The 17,388-nt window shown below is 37.1% G+C and overlaps 1 protein-coding gene across 1 annotated transcript in view; it reads left to right on the top strand.

The window, feature by feature from the left end:
* FAF1 (Fas associated factor 1) overlaps positions 1-17,388 on the top strand; it is a 394,387-nt gene that overhangs the window by 339,500 nt on the left and 37,499 nt on the right. The window contains exon 18 of the mRNA XM_054572862.1: positions 13,016-13,231. Coding sequence (XP_054428837.1) covers positions 13,016-13,231 — 216 coding nt within the window. The remainder of the gene's footprint in view (positions 1-13,015; positions 13,232-17,388) is intronic.

The raw sequence follows: 17,388 nt of genomic DNA, 5'->3' as shown, positions 1-17,388 counted from the left end.
AGACCTGTACGCAGAAAACTATACAACATTGCAGAAAGAAATTAAGGAAGATACAAATAAATGGAAGCATATACCATGCTCATGGATTGGAAGACTTAATATCATCAAAATGTCCATACTACCCAAAGCAATTTATAGATTCAACGCAATTCCTATTAAGATACCAATGACATATTTCACAGAAATAGAACAGACATTTCAAAAATTTATATGGAACCATAAACGACCCCAAACAGCCGCAGCGATTTTGAGAAAGAAAAACAAAGTAGTAGGGATCACAATACTGGACATCAAACTCTACTACAAAGCCACTATACTCAAAACAATCTGGTACTGGCACAAGAACAGACCCATAGACCAGTGGAACAGAATAGAAAGCATAGAAATAAGCCCAGGTCTCTATGGGCAACTAATATTTGACAAAGGGGGCAGAAGCATAAAGTGGAGTAATAATAGCCTCTTCAACAAATTGTGTTGGGAGAGCTGGACGGCTACATGCAAAAAATTGAAATTGGATCATCCGCTGACACCATACACAAAAATAAACTCAAGATGGATAAAAGACTTAAATGTAAGTCGCAACACCATAAAAGTCCTAGAGGAGAACATTGGCAGGAAACTCTCAGATATCCCACACAGCAGTTTTTTCACTAATATGTCTCCTAAAGCAAAGGACGTAAAGGAAAGAATAAACAAGTGGGACCTCATCAAAATAAGAAGCTTCTGCACGGCAAAAGAAAATATCAGCAAAATGAAAAGGGAGCCAACCCTATGGGAAAATATATTTGCTAATGATACATCAGATAGAGGTTTGCTCTTCAAAATATATAAAGAACTCACTCGACTCCACTCCAAGAAGACAAATGATCCAATCAAAAAATGGGCAAAGGACCTGGGCAGATGCTTTTCCAGGAAAGAGATACTGAGGGCCCAGAGACATTTGAAAGGATGCTCGGCATCACTAGCCATCAGAGAAATGCAGATCAAAACCACAATGAAATACCACCTCACACCCGTCAGAATGGCCATCATAAACAGATCAACAAACAACAGGTGCTGGCGAGGCTGTTGAGAAAAGGGAACCCTAGTACACTGTTGATGGGAATGCAGACTGGTGCAGCCACTGTGGAAAGCAGTGTGGAATTTCCTCAAAAAGCTGAAAATGGAATTGCTTTTTGATCCAGTGATTCCCCTGCTGGGACTCTACTCTAAGAACCCCAAAATGCCAATTCAAAAGAACCTATTCACCCCAATGTTCATAGCAGCACAATTTACAATAGCCTAGTGTTGGAAACAACCTAAATGCTCATCAGTGGATGAGTGGATCAAAAAATTATGGTACATTTACACAATGGAATTCTATGCAGCAGAAAGAAAAAAAGAACTAGTAAACTTCGTGACAGCATGGATGGAACTAGAGAGCATTATGCTAAGCGAAATAAGCCAGGGGGCGAAAGACATACCATATGATCTCACCTGTAAGTGGAACCTAACCAACAATAGAAAGATGCAAGGAAAATAAGACCAGCAACACTAAAAGGAAAAGAAACCAACAGAGACAAGAGAGAAGGAGGGAGGAGTGGGTGGGAGAAAAGGGAAGGGGCAAGTCAAGGAGCATATAGCAAGGACTCATGGACAAAACCAAAGTGGGGAAGGATTGAGGGAGGGAGGGGGCAGGGGGCAGGGGAAAGTGGTTGGGGGAAGGCAGAGACCAATGTATTTGGAAAAATAAATTAATTAATTTTAATTAATTTAGTTAATTAAATTTAAAAAGTTAATTAATTTTTTAAAAAAGTCTTACCCAATTTCATTTAACTGTATTTTTCATGGGACACCAATTAACATGTTTCAACACAGTAGTGTACAACAAATGACTCTTTGGGAAGAGCTGGTATTGTGCAACCTCTGAAAAAACAGACCCAGAGAGACTGTGCAGCATGACTATGTTGCCAAACTGGTTGGACACATCTAGACTAGAAGGCAGATCACCTGACTTTTCACAGTAACAATGCCTCCCCTTCTAACCAGAAATCCTAACCCATATAATTGCATTGGGAACAAGAATGGTTTTATTATTATAATTATCTCTAGTATTTCAAAATCTGTAGAAAAATGAAGTACTAAATAGTCATATCACCTTGGTTATAGGGAAATTCCTTAGCATTTGGCCTCATTTTGCTGTGTAGTAACTGTTAGAGTGAAATCAGTAAAATCTAGGAAGGCATTTTGATCTGGTCTTGGCCATGAAAATTAAAAAGGCTTTAAGATTCTTTTGAAGGAAAAACAAAAAAATGACAACAAAAATCTCCCCTGTTTTACTAAGCTATGTACTTATACTTTCTAAAATGAGTTTCAAGTAATTTACATAAATACCTGAAATTCAAATGAATTTAAAAAAGAAGGAAAAGATATAGTAATCAGATAATAAAGAAAGATAAAGTCAAAGGTAAGATTAACATGTTGACAACAGATAATCTAGCACAGGCACCAAATAAATGCATATTATAGGGTTCTGCACATTTGTTCAAGATGAGCCATAAAATTTGTTCTATTCTTCTCTTGGGCTAAAATAAAGGAAAATATGATTGTTTACATGTTTGTTTCTGTCTGTTACATCAGATAAAGGCCAGTTGTGCAGGAGGTGCCCAGATTATTCAAGTAAGACCTTAAGCAATGTCTCCTATGGTTTCATCTGAAGAAGAAGCTATGCAATGTGGTGAACACTATCCCCAACTATATCTAATACCCATAATAGCAATAGCAGGTCATGTTATAAAAGCTTCTTATAACTTTATGAGATTCAAACTCACAAGGCCAAAGCACAAGTTCATAAAATCTTCTCTATAAAGGCCCAAATAACACAATTTTCTGATAGTCCAGTTTAAAAGATGCATTTCATAGTAACTAGAGAAATGTATGAACTATATTCCCTTTAAGAATTCTTTCCTGAGTATTATTTTTTGCCACTGGGTTTTTGGTAAATAGAGGAGGTTTCAACTAAACTTTTTGACTCACAGGCCTTTTAAGTCCTTTTTCAGCAAATAATTGTTCATCTTCTATGTACAAAATCAAATGCTATGGAAACTACATTGTAAGTGTAAGGTATAATCCCTACCATTAAGGAGCTCACTGTCTAATACAGAAGAGTAGAGAAATACAAAATAACCACAGGAAAAGATATGTTATAAAAACTATTCAGATAGCACAGAGTGCTGAAGGTATTTCACAGAGGAAGATGATCTCTGCCTAGGAAGGCAACAAAAAGACCAAAAAGACTTCACAAAGAAGGAAGCTTTGGAGGATTGGTAAAACGTTGATGGTTAAAAATGGAAGTAAAAGAGCATTTTAGATGGATTGATGAATAGATGGATGGGGAAGGATGGGGCATGGGCTGGGTATTAATGAACACAGGGTTTCCTCAGGAAACACTGAAACAGACAAATTTAGAACACAGTCTAATAAGTAGAGCTAAGGCTAACAGGGCCAAGTTTTAGAGTCATGACTGAGAGAGAATGGACACAAAGCTATTGCCTTTAGCTGCTAGTTCCTGCAAACAAATGAAAAAGGTTGCATTTTTTCCTCTCTATCCAGAGTTGTTTCCTTTTACATTTTGATGCCTCCTCAATTAGAAAATGTTAGATATTATTAAAGACCATTAAAAGAGAACAGAAGAGCACAGAATTCAAAGTTTCAATACTTCCCTTCAATCTTCTGATTTGATCTTCACAACCATTCTACAAAATGGGTAAGGAAGAGAGTATCATTACCACTGTACAGATAAAGTAAGATCATAGCAGGATTTAAAACCCCATTTTAAAATTCTTATCTACCCTTAGTCTGGTAAAAGCAGAACCAGAGCTCCCATCTGGTATTCTTTCTACCTATTACTGCAAGAATTACTTTGAATAAGTTATTAAAGTAAAATTACTCTTTATAATTTGTGTTTTTATTTTATTTTATGTGCTTCTTGGCACATAAAAATAACACCATCACACTGGGCCATGGCTAATCCTCCCTGCCATCATCATTATCACTATCTACTGTGTAATTAATATGTGCTAAATTCTGTGCTGAGCACTTTACAGACCTTATTGAATCTCTACAACAACTTAATATAGTAGCTGCCAAAACATAAATATACCTCATTATGATTATAGAGACCACATAACCACAACTTTTAGATGCTTCTAGTTTGAAGTATTCTACTGTCAGCTTCACAAACCATTAACATAGACTAGACATTCTAGTTTCACGGTATCAAAATCATAACCTAACGGATTGTTTCTCATGTCCAGCAGCAGCCCAAAGACTATATGTCTGAATCGTGGTTTCAGAAATATGATCATTTGCCTTGACTTATTTTATCCAGCAATGGCGCTATATTTTGAAGAAGCTAGTCATACTCTCTAGAAAGATGATTGGTTGCCAGGAGCAAAGAATGTCTGTCAAATTGGGTCAGACCAACTGTTCCTATGTAGGATGCATTATACTTCTTTGATTATCTTATCTGGTATCATGACTCTAAATACTGTCTACGTATTTGAATTTCAGATTTCTGTCTCCACCTCCTCCCTTCTCCCGATTTCCAGACTTAAATTACTAGCCCATCATCTCCTCTTAGATGTCTAACAGACATCACAAACTTAGCATGTCTTCTTCTCCTTCTGCACTGTTCTGTATCTTAATACGTAGAAAATCTTTCCAGTTGTTTGAGCCAAAACCTTGAAATCATTCTTGACTTCTCTCTTTCATATCCACATTTTATGAGCATATATTGTTGAGTCTACCTTCAAAATATGTATGGAACTCGAGTGCTTCTCACTAACTTCCCTACTACCACCCTTACCCAAACAAACATCTGTTAATCTGAATTATTTTGGTAGCCTCCCAACTTGACTCCATGCCTTCGTTTTGCCTTTCCTATGTGTCTTTCAATTAACCTTTTATTAATTTTAAAGAGATTTTATTTATTTTAGAGAGAGGGTAAGGGAAGGAGAAAGAGAGGGAGAGAAACATTGATCTGTTGTCTCTCATACGCTCCCAGGTTGGGGACAGAACCTGCAACCCAGGCATGTGCCCTGACCAGGAATCAAAGCAGCAACCCAAGCCATGCCAGTCAGAGCTCTTTTTATTTTTTTATTTTTATTATTTCTTTTCTTTCTTTCTTTCTTTTGTTTTTTTACTTATTTAAAGCAAAATGATTGTTGGAGTACTGTATAAAAATGTTTCCAGTCAGAAAATATATATTACAAAGCTCTGGAGAAAAAAAAGACCACACATTTGGCATGCACTTTAAAAAACGACCAACACATGCCTAATACAAAAGTCTAGATCTGCTACAGTCCTGGAAGCCAGCTCCACTGCACCTTGTGCTGACATGCTGGAGCACAGACATAAAACCTTTCAAGTAGCTCTGCTGGCCCAAAGGAATGTTAGTCCCCTCTCAGATATGCTAATGTGATCAGATCAGAACTGCCCTGTCTCTGTGTCAGAGCCTCAGTTAGGAAACTAGCTGAACAATCAATTATGTCCTAGGTGGGTAGGCCTGGGCTCTAGACTTGGTGGACTTGCACAGTTGCCTCCCTGTGGGCCCATAGACAGGTACCCCCTTGCAATTACTGGGGGCTCCTTAGTCTGGTTTTTCTGTAGGAGTTGTACTGGGCTCTCACATAATGGGCTCAGAAGCAATTGGTATGTCATGTCACTTCAAAAACCAACAATGGCTTCATATCTCAGAATAAAAGCTAAAATCTTTACAGTGATTCTAATCAACATCTTTGCAGATTTTTTGCAGGAGACCTGACAAAGTAATTCTAAAATTTATATGAAAAGGCAGTAAGCCCTGGCCAGGTGGCTCAGTTGGTTAGAGTATAGGGTGCTGTCCCATACACCAAAAGGTTGCAGGTTCAATCCCTGGTTAGGGTACATACCTGGATTGTAGGTTTGATCCCCTGTCAGGGTGTGTAGGTGTAGGGGAAGCAACTGGTCAATGTTTCTCTCTCGTCTTTCCCTCCCTTCCTCCCTCTCTAAAATCAGTGAACATCTCACTGAATGAGGATATTAAAAAGGCAATAAAACTGGAATAGACAAAATGGTCATGAAAAAGAAAAACAAGTTGTAGCACTTGGGCTACTAGAGTTCAAGACTTAATATAATCCAAACAGTGTGGGAATTGGCAAAAAAAAAAAAAAACAGACCCCCATAGATCAACGAAACAAAACAAATAGTCCAGAAATAGACCTGCACATAGTCAACTGATTTTCAACAAAGATGCAAAGGCAATTCAATGGAGAAAGGAAAATATTTTCAACAAATTGTGCTGCAATTATTTGATACCTATATACAAAAAAGTAAAAACAAAATGAAAAAACTTTCAATCCATACTTTGCATCACATGCAAAAAGTTAGCTCAAAATAGATTCTACGCCTAAATATAAAACCTAAAACTATTAAAGTCCTAGAAAAATACCTAGGAGAAAATATGATCTTGAGTTAAGCAAAGATTTCTTAGATCTGACACCAAAAGTATAATCTATAAATAATAAATATCTAAATTAGACTTCATCAAAACTTAGAACTTCCATTCAAAAGGCTCTGTTAAATTGAAAAACCAAGCCACAGACTGAGAGAGAATCGTATATCTGATATTCAGAATATATAACGAACTCTCAAAATCCAATAATAAAACAAATGACCCAAGTTTAAAAATGGGAAAAATATTTCACAGACACTTTATCAAGGATGACATACACAAGAACACCATGAAAAGATGCTCAACATTATTAGTCATCAGAGACATGCAAATTAAAACCACAATAGATACATACATACCAATTAGAATGGCTTTTTAAAAGAAAAAGGATAATACGAAGAACTAGCAAAGATGAAGAGCAACTAGAACTCATACATTAATGATCAGAATCATTAATGATAGTGCATCCACTGTGGAAAATAATCTAGCACTTTCTTATAAAGTTAAATATATGCATACTTATATGACCCAACAGTCATGCTCCTAGGTATTCACATAAGTGAAGTAAAAATAATGGTAAGATTTATGTTTACAGAAAAAGCTGTACACAAATGCTTATAGTGGCTATATGGTAGTTGCTAAAAACTAGAAACAACTCAGGTGTTCCTTAGCTGGAAAAGGAATCATCAAAGTGAAATACCTATACAATGGAATACCACTAAGCAATAAATAGGAATGAACTGATATATTTAACAACATGGATGAATCTCAAATGCATTACACTAAAAGAAGGAGCCATTTACATATTTATGATTAGATTTATATGACATTCTGGTAGAAGCAAAACCAGGAACAGAAAACAGATTAGAGGTTGCCTGGGGTTAGGGATGGGAGAGGTTTTTTAGGGGGGAGGGTGATTTAACTGGTCTTTGTCTTCATTGTTGATGATGGTTATGCAAATGCATACATTTGTCAATATTTAAAGAACTCTACATTTAAAAGGGTGGATTTTACTGTACTTAAATTATACCTTAATTTAAAATTGGGGGAAAAAAATTAAATGGGCTGCTCTAGGCCATATATGATTTAATCATCCCTCCCCTTTGATTCCTCTCAAACTTGAGCTCTTACTCCTCTTATTCTTATTCTGCCCCAGCCTCATTGGCTGCCTTCCTATTCTTCCTCAGCCCAGACACCAGAGCTTAGCAGTTTCTGTGACTTCTGCCTATAATACTGCTCTCAGATATAAATGCCCATGTGACTTCCTTTCTCCTTTAGGCCTTTGCTCATTGAGGCCTACAGTATTTTCTTATTGAGGCTTAAAATAAAGTTGTACTCCTCCCTCCCTTCTACCAGCACTCTGCACTGTCTATACCACTCATCACTATGCAACACACTACATATTTTCCTGTGTGTGTATTTGTTATCTTTCTCCCATTCTACTAAAATTTCAGCTCCATGTAAGTAGAATTTTTTTAAATCTATATTGTTCACTGCTATTTTCCCATTACTTAGAACAACACCTCACACGTAGGAGGTACTCAGTGAGAATTCGTAGAATTAATAAATGTTAACTTTAGCCTATTTCACACTCTGCTTCAACCATCTATAAACTATTTGATGATTACTCATAGAAGCATAGAAGATAGTGTGTGTGCATGTATTCATGTATGCATATGTGTGTGTGTAAATTAAGGCAGTCTTTCATTCTTATTATAAAAGATTGGTGTAAGTGTATCCTTTTTAAAAATGTAATTGTGTAGAAACAGTTTTTTCTGGCTATGTATCTTCACCATCTAATTTTTTTTAAGTTCCCATTTCTCATCCCTTTTATTTAAATGCTCTGAATATTTAAGTTTTAGTAAAACAAAAAATCCAAGATCAGTTCATATATCCTATTTATACTAGGTTTCCTTGTTTTGTTACAAACCTAAAATGCAGATTAAAAACTATATTTGTTGAGGAAACTAAACTGAAGTTTAACAATGGTGTTTACTAAGGCTGCTATTCAAGTATAGGTGTCCTTTATATCATTGCTTTTCAACAGGGTTTACTTATACAAGGCCTTTGCTTTCAGCCAGTGTATTTCAAACAAGCTACTGATACAGTTTAGTTCTTTTGCCAGGAAATCTTGGGTATTTAGATCCCAAGATTGCTGACCTATTACCTAATATCTCTTCATTGTTTCCCACATTGAACCATTGGTGTGGGATATCTGAGGTCTGTTTTCTTTCTGGGGAAAAGCCCTGGAGACTGGGTGCATTGAGGAGTAGACATTGTCTGCACAATGAATGGGATAATGAGCTACTGTTGTTTATTCTTCTGTAGAATAATTAGTTGAGTTCAGACAATAATATAGCATCTGTTGTTATACTGTGCAGGAAAATGTCAAAACAAAAAGCAAGCAGACAGGTGGATTAAGGGGAGAACAGGAGGAGAAACCAGGAAATATCACATTAAGTACTGATGTAAAGTAGGTGCAAAGGGAATAACGATAACGATCATGATAACACCAAAAATGACTCATCTGTTGAGTGCAGTGTGACAGCGTGAGGTCTGATGTTAGGCACTTACTGAGGGCTGACCTTGTGTCAGTACTTACTAAGTGCTGTATAAACATCACTGCATTTTATATAAGAATCTTTGTGAGGAAGATGTTATTGGCCCTGTTTTGTATGTGAGGTAACTGAAGTTCTTGGCTGTTTGTCCTGTGCTTAATGGCCAGGATGTGAACCTCTGTCACACCCAGAGCCTATTTCCTAATCACACATTACATTTAATTTAAAGATTAAAGTTTTTTAAACTGAGTGTTAACAGTCAAGATAGTGATTAACTTTGAGAAAGGTAATTCTCAGAAAGGGGCAGAAGGACTTTAGAGATGCTTGATCAGGGTGCTAGTTATATAGGTATGTTCCCTTTCAAAAAATGTTATCAAGTTGTACACCTAACATTTGTACTCATTTTTATATGAATATTATAGTTCAGTAAAAACTTTAAAACAATGACAAAATATATGATTTTGAATAAAAGATAAAGCTTTAAGCAGTATAACACCGATTCAAATTTGGTTTGAAAGTTTAAATGTATATAAACCATGCATGAAAAATTAATGGAGATTATCTGTGTGAGGTGATGAAAAAGTTTTAGAAATAGTGGTGATGGTAACGCAACATTGTGAGTGTACTTAAATACCACTAAATTATACACTTAAAATGGTTTAAAAAATTAATGGGTATAAACATTCAAGTAATGGCAGTGGCACTCTCTTAGTGGTGAATCTAGAAATTAATTTTAATGTTTTTATTTAATCTTTTTCAACTAATTTTATTACTTTTATAATCAGGAATAATGTTTTTAAATCTCAAAAGTATGATTTTTAAAGAACCACCAGTGTTAGAAATAGTAAAATGACCCCATTTAATAGTTTAGCAAATGTATATAACTCTAATCCACAGAGGTAGTTTATGCCTACAGGCAACTCACAGTTATCCCCTAAGGGACACATGCAGAAAATTAATTTGAACAGTTGGTGCTGGAGCAAGTTAGACTTAAAGAAAGGAAACTCGGGACGATCAATTCTCGGGACGATCAGGAGAGCCCATGAGATTCAGATTATTTTAGCATTTATTGAGCACCTACTATGTCTTTACCACCACACTAAGCACTTTCACATGCATTATTTCAGTTAACATATTAGTTTATTGAATCCCTTATCAATTACATATTGAGTTTCTATTTTTGTGTCATGCACTGCACTTGGAATAAGAAATAAGACATGTTCCCACACCCTAATGTAGCCTGCAGGCTAGTGGGAAACCCAGACATTAACAAATAACTATGGTACAGTATAAGGAATGCTGTAAAAACATAATACAATGGAATTTAATTTTAATGTACACAGCATCATGTATTCGTTGGGTTTTTAATATCTGACAGCATACTAAAATGGTTTAATACTTGAAAATATTCAGCTGATAGTCATCGCTGACCCTGGACACCAATATTAAATAAACTGCTGCTCATGCTGTCCAAAAGAAAAAGGCAAAAAATATTTTAACTTCCCATTCTTCTAATTTTTGAACTATATTTCTTATATCTCCATTTCTGGGTATCAGCTTTCCCATATAAAAAATAAGCCCTGGCTGGTGTGGCTCAGTGGGTTGAGCACTGGCCTGCGAACCAAAGGGTTGCTGGTTCGATTCCCATTTGGGGCACGTGCCTGGGCTGCAGGCCAGGCCCTCAGTTGGGGGCGCACCAGAGGCAACCACATGTTGATATTTCTCTCCCTCTCTTTCTCCATCCCTTCCCCTTTCTCTAAAAATAAATAAATATAATCTTTTAAAAAATGAGAGTGTAGAGCTGTCTCACCAGCGCAACTCCAAGCACCCATTAACTGAAGCTTCTTATATATTAGACACCACACTGAGAACTTCGTATCAAAAATATAATCCCTGTCTTTATAGCCCCTATATGGTAGGTGATATTATCCAGTGCCTCACAAAGGAAAATAGCCTCACAGTCCTAGAAAAGACTAGCTTTCTCTACACACTGCAGAAATTCTTAAATTTTTCTTTGTACATACTTTAGTGTTAGAACCAATCAAATTCTCCTGAATGACACAAATTAATTTCTTATCTATACTGGTATCTTAGCAAGCTTTGTTTTTCTGTTGGTTATTTTAATGCATTTTTAAACAGATACAATTTACATAAGTCAGAAATATAAAAAGGCTTTGGAACCAGCTCAAGTGCCCGTCAGTAGACGAGTGGATAAAAAAAGCTGTGGTACATTTACACAATGGAATATTACTTGGCCATAAAAAAGAAGGAAATCTTACCCTTTGCAACAACATGGATGGGCCTGGAGAGTATTATGCTAAGTGAAATAAACCAGTCAGAGAAAGACAAGTATTATATTATTTCACTCATAATTAAGGGCAGGCTGACAGCTGTCTGGAGGACTCAGGGGTGGGGAGCTACATGAGGGGTTAATGAAAAAAAAATAGAAACTCATGGACAGACAACAGTGTGTTGATTGCCAAGGAAAGAAGGAGATGGAGAGAGGTGGAGGGAGGGTATAGGGGGATAGATGGTGATGGATGGAGACTTGACTTGGGGTGGTGAACAAACAATACAGTGTACAGATGATGTGCTATATAAATGTGCACCTTTAACCTGTACAATTTTGTTAACCATTGTCACCCCAATAAATTCAATAAAAAGAAAAGAAAAATTCAGTTATATTCTGCTAACAGAAACTTAATTCAACTGTGTAAAATATTTCTCATCCTATCCTCAGTTCATATTATTCTTCCACAATGAATGCCATTTAATATTATGAAACATCCAACAGTGACATCTGATAAAGTGTTTTTGCTAATGGCCAGATTCCTGCTTTTTTTTGTAAGAATGTTGATCCTGACTGGTGGTTTAATTAGCTTCTCAGCAACCTGGGACATATACCTATGCATACCATTAATTTTTTAAAATAAATAATTACTATATATAATCATATATAATATATGATTATATATATGCATATTCAGAAAATACTGTCACCATGTCTATTTCTAAAGTTTATCACCCCAAACAAAATCTTTCCATCCCATTTTGATGTTAATCTGTTATCCAGTATTCTACAAACTCTTAAATTATTTCTACTTAGGAAATGTATGTTTTTCAAATATAAATAGTTGGGGGGGGTTTGTAAATGCTTCTTATAGCCTTATTTTTTATCCTAGGAAGGAAGCAACAGGGTATTTGATACCTCTTTCCTCAATCACAAATACCCAGCCCTTCAGTTAAAAAATAAATAAATAAATAACCTTTTTTTCCTATGGAGTTGCCCATCAATTTAATAATATGTGTGCCATCAAGGAGAGATTTATTTTAATTAATTGCCATTTGGGCCTAATACAGTAATTTTCAACTGGTGTGCTGCAAGAATTTTTAAAACATGCAATACCTGACTATTTAGTCAGGGACACTGACCTCTTTTACCTTAGATTGTCAAATAAAAAAGTGACAACAACCAACACAACAATAGCTGTTCAGTATGAACACCCTGACTTGAACCATAAATACAAAGGTCATATGAGTTGCATCTTACTGGTCACATCACATAATAAGATTGTGTCTGATTGGTTAATTCTTGGTACCAGAAATCTTTATATGCAAGTATAGATAGCTGATTTTTTAAAAAATCACTTTGGAGCAAAAAGGGTAACTACCGCTTTTTTAAATCAATCAAAATTACACATATTTTTTGTCAGATCAGCAAAAAATATAATGTATTTTTAGTGTGCTGTAGAATTTTAGTAATTAGTTTATGTGTGCCATGAGATGAAAAGTGTTGAAAATTGCTGGGCTAATATTAAGCAAATGAAAAACACATGATTCTATTGTTCAAGTGTTAGGCTTGGTTAAAAAATGGACAACTTTTTAATGAGTTTATAGAAAGCAGCAGCTTTTTCCTAGTCTCTCCCCTGACTACCAACAGTGTCTTCCATCACATAGTTTAACACGTGGTTTTTGCTCTCCTCAGGCCATTCGGCTCTCCTTAGAGCAAGCCCTGCCTCCAGAGCCAAAAGAAGAAGATGCTGAGCCCGTTAGCAAATTGCGGATCCGGACCCCCAGTGGAGAGTTTCTCGAGCGGCGTTTCCTGGCCAGCAATAAGCTCCAGATTGTCTTTGATTTTGTAGCTTCCAAAGGATTTCCATGGGATGAGTTCAAGTTACTGAGCACCTTTCCTAGGAGAGATGTAAGTTCCTATGCCTTTCTTGGGAAGTGTGTCCAGATGGGAGCTATCTCATCATTAGGGCTGGACAAAGTAGTCTAAGGAAAGTCTAACGGTACAGCCTGCTACAAGACCACACACCCATGGGTTTTTCATTGTCCTGCACACCATCTTTCCTCAGTCTTTGGGGAAGTGTGGCTTTCCAGGCCAGCAGACATGCCCAGTAGCCTGTGCTAGCATTTAAGTACCAGGTCTTTCTTTTTTCCCATCTATTTACCCTGTTCCAGCATTCATATCTTGGTTATCCCAAGATGTCAGCTCTATAAACCTCAGAACAGATCTGAGAATTGTGTGCCTAACACCTTAACAATTAGACCAAGGTCAATGATCATAGGTTACTAAGAACAAGTCATGTTAAGCCAAGAGTATTTTGTGATTTGATAGTTCTTATTAGCCCAGGAAGTTAGGGAGGGTAACATATATTCACTTCATATCTGCATATCAGTAGGACTTAATAGTCTCTCATAGTATTCTGAGGCAAAATAGAAAGATAAATAGTTAGGTGGGTTCATTGCTGATTAAATGGTGGTGTCCAGAAAGTGTTGACTAAGAGACTGCTCTCTCCCTAGAGGAAACCAAGAGATTTTATCTTTAATCCTTTATTATTCAACTGTGCTTATTAGCAACTTAAACGAAGACTTTTATCAGATTTTTAGATTATGGAAAGTAGGACTCAAGGAAATACTGTAATACTAAAACAATAGACAAAAATGAACATAGAGAAATAGAGAGACTACAGCATTGGGTTTAGAAAATCAATTGTTCAGGTTTGGGATAGGAAGACCACACTTTAGCAGAGATTATGGTTTAATTCAGCTGAATACAACAAGGTCTGTCCAGAAGGTATCCAGCTATGTGATATGAAAAATAAAGACATTTATTGAAGAAGATACAAGAAACATCATACATAGGACAGTGATACCTCAGCCCATTCAAAGTAAGCACCTTGGGACCTCACACAGTTCTCACAGTCGCCTGCCATCAAGCTGCCCATCATATTTTCCGACTGAATCTTATTGACAGTCTGAAATCTCTTCCCTTTCAAAGTCGATTTTAGTTTTGGGAAAAGCCAGAAGGCGCAGGGTGCCAAATCTGGGCTGTAGTGGGGCTGAGTCACGTGGGTGATTTGATGTTTTCCAAAAAACTGCACAAGACATGATATGTGAGCGGGTGTGTTGTCATGATGAAGCTGCCAGTCATTCGTTGCATCATCCCCGAAAGCTTTCCGAATCATCCAAATAGTTTCCACAGAGGAATGTTCAAGTTTAACACAAAATTTGATGCAGATTTGTTGCTCTACTTGTTCGGTCATTTCAAATGTTACAGTCATATAGTACACATGTTCACTCAACGGTGTCTACCACCCCCACTGACTATTACAGTGACGTCATCATTGTTCATGCATGTGCGTTTCAGTCCTCTCTCTGTGGCTGCCAGGTTCCGTTGACGTGCAAACTGTTCTCATTATATTAACAACGGCCTGACTTTTTCTGGACAGACTTTGTATACATTAATAATGTGTTTTAGCTACGAAGATGAAGCTGGCTATATTTTTAGAGGTATAATCTTATAAGCTCAACAAAAGGATAACCTGATGGTCCTATTCAGCTCTATACTAAGATAAACTACCCCTGAAAAAGTCCTTAGACTCCATGCTGAAGTGTGAAGAAACAGAAGCATGTCTAGAGCAGGGCTGATAGGAAGTTAAAGGAACTGGAAATGGTATCATTAGAGAAACATTTCCTCTAGAGAAGGAAAGGCCATGGGAGACGTGATTGTGGTCTTCGGCCAACTGCAAGCCTGCTGTGGAAAAAAGGGATCTGACTGGGAAGCTCCAACAGCAGAAGTGGGACCAATCAGTTGAAAGTTATAGGAGGCAGGAAAGTATCCTTTAAGAAAGTATAATATTTTCTATGAGAGGAATATCCTGTGTTGTAAGGTTGTGATTTTTCTACCATTGGAGATAATCTAACACTAGAGAGTGATCCTTTTCAGGAATAGAGGCTATATATTGGAGGAGTCATTCTTGGTGTTCATACTTTATATGGGCTGGGGCTTGGACTAGTTTACCTTTAAAATACATAGTAAATCTTAATATTCTGTGATACTGTTATGATCGAGTGATATGAAGTTTAGTAACTTGGACTTTCTCTAACACAAAACCAAGAATTTAGTTAACATTCATCTTAGTCCCTCATATTGGCTGTCCAGTTTGCAGGATAGAGACAGAAACCAGTGGCAAGTTTAGTTCCACCACTCAGCCACAAATCTAGGTGGGATGAAAATCCTACTAACACGTTTAAATCCAGGAGACTAGAGTGGACCCCAGGTGCTGGCCATGAGTCTCTCTCTCACTAGCTCCACCTACTGCTCTGAAATCTTCCTCTTTGTTTATATACTATACTGCAAAGGGAACACATTTGCACATCCTGTGTGAAACACACATCCAAGTACCTTGAATTCTGTCACTGTAGTTGAACTCTAAATGTGTGAAGTTTAGAAAAGAGCCACTATTAAGGGGTTCAAGATCAGCCTTGTGTTCTATGAAGAACATCTCACCTTGGAGAATTTACAAAACTTAGGAGCTAAATTAGTCCTTCCCAACCCTTGATCTCTTTTGTTTTTAAATTGAGGTACAGTTGACATATGACTTTACATTTATTAGTGTCAAGTGTACAACATAATGGCTCAATGTTTGTGTACATTGCAAAATGATCACTACAGTAAGTGTAGCTGACATCAGTCACCATACATTGTCACTAAATTTTTGTGTGTGTGATGAGAACTTTAAGATTCCAGCCCTTGGTTATTTTCACTCCCCTCTGGGCCTCATCTGTAATATGGCAGTACTAGAAGAAATGGAGTCTGGACATTCCCAGCTTTTGACGTTAAACTCTCTTTTCTTTCAAATTAATTTTTAAACCTACCATTGGGGGTGACGTGGGAGGAGAAATATCTTAAAAGGATTGGTTTTTATGATCAGTGTTAATGACAGATTAAAAATGTAGACTGTGGCAAGTAGGGGAAACTGTGAAGTGAAAAGCAGAGGGTTCTTAGGCCTCTACCTGCTTGCCTTGAACTCTACCGACCAAGAATTCGGCCTCTTCAGTGCAGACTGTGTTAAGTGTCAGTATGGATTAGCCCTAAGCGGAGGATCAGTCACTTACTCTTAGAGAAAATGTACTCTTGATTTAGATCTCAATTATGTATGCTTTGTTTTACACTGCTGAAGAGCACTACTCAACCTGGTTAACAGTCTCATTTCCCACTGTGCCTTTCACACCTGACCCCATTTCTATCTCCATCCCCATCCCAAGGGCAATTTAGATTAAGTTTGGCCCAGTTGCCCAGAGAAAAAGTCTAACCAAAGTTTTGTTCCTATAGGAGAAATCAAGAGCTTCCCAATGTCTATCACAGGTTCATTTTATGTTCTTGGTCAACCTGAGGTTATCTGCTACACAGTGGTTTTTCTAAAATCCCACTCTGATCATCCCCATTCTTGTTTAAGAACTTTAGTAGCTCCCTAGTGTCCTAGGATAAGTACAGACCCCTTAGAATGTTTTCAGAAACGTCACAGTCTGGTTCATACCTACCTTTCCCTCCTTAAATCCTGCCTCTCATTACTTATTTCCATTACCGGGAGATGCGAGATTGCTCATTATTCAGTAAAGGCACAAGAGATTCTCATGCCTCTGTGCTTTTTTATATTCTGTTCTCTCTTCCTTGAATATCCACCCTTTCTGCTTTTTCAGGCCTGTTGGAACTCATCTTTTAATGTGTAGCTCCAATGTCATCCTCTCTGGGAATTGCTTTCCTTCTCCCAAGCTCTTCAGCTATGTACCCATTGAAATTTGTACATTCCTCTCTTGTAGCACTTGTCCTCTTGTTCTATAATTATTTACAGAACCTGTCTATATCCTGTTCATGTCTATCCCCCTGACCCAGGATGGCACTTCACCCATGCATATGGGTTTTACTGTTCAGTTACTGTTGTTGAATGTTATTGTCCTCAGGTCTGATCCTGAATCTCTGATTCCAGAATGAACTAGAGAAGTTGTTCCAAGTAAAAACAGATGTCCTAGGCCCACCCAGATTCCATACCCACACCTAAGCCCAGAAAG

The sequence above is a fragment of the Pteronotus mesoamericanus genome, unplaced genomic scaffold (assembly GCF_021234165.1).
Source record: "Pteronotus mesoamericanus isolate MK-2021 breed Mesoamerican mustached bat unplaced genomic scaffold, CSHL_Meso_final contig_105, whole genome shotgun sequence".
Taxonomy (NCBI): Eukaryota; Metazoa; Chordata; class Mammalia; order Chiroptera; family Mormoopidae; genus Pteronotus; species Pteronotus mesoamericanus.
The sequence above is the reverse complement of the archived record's forward strand: the minus strand, read 5'-3'. Positions and strand labels throughout refer to the sequence as shown.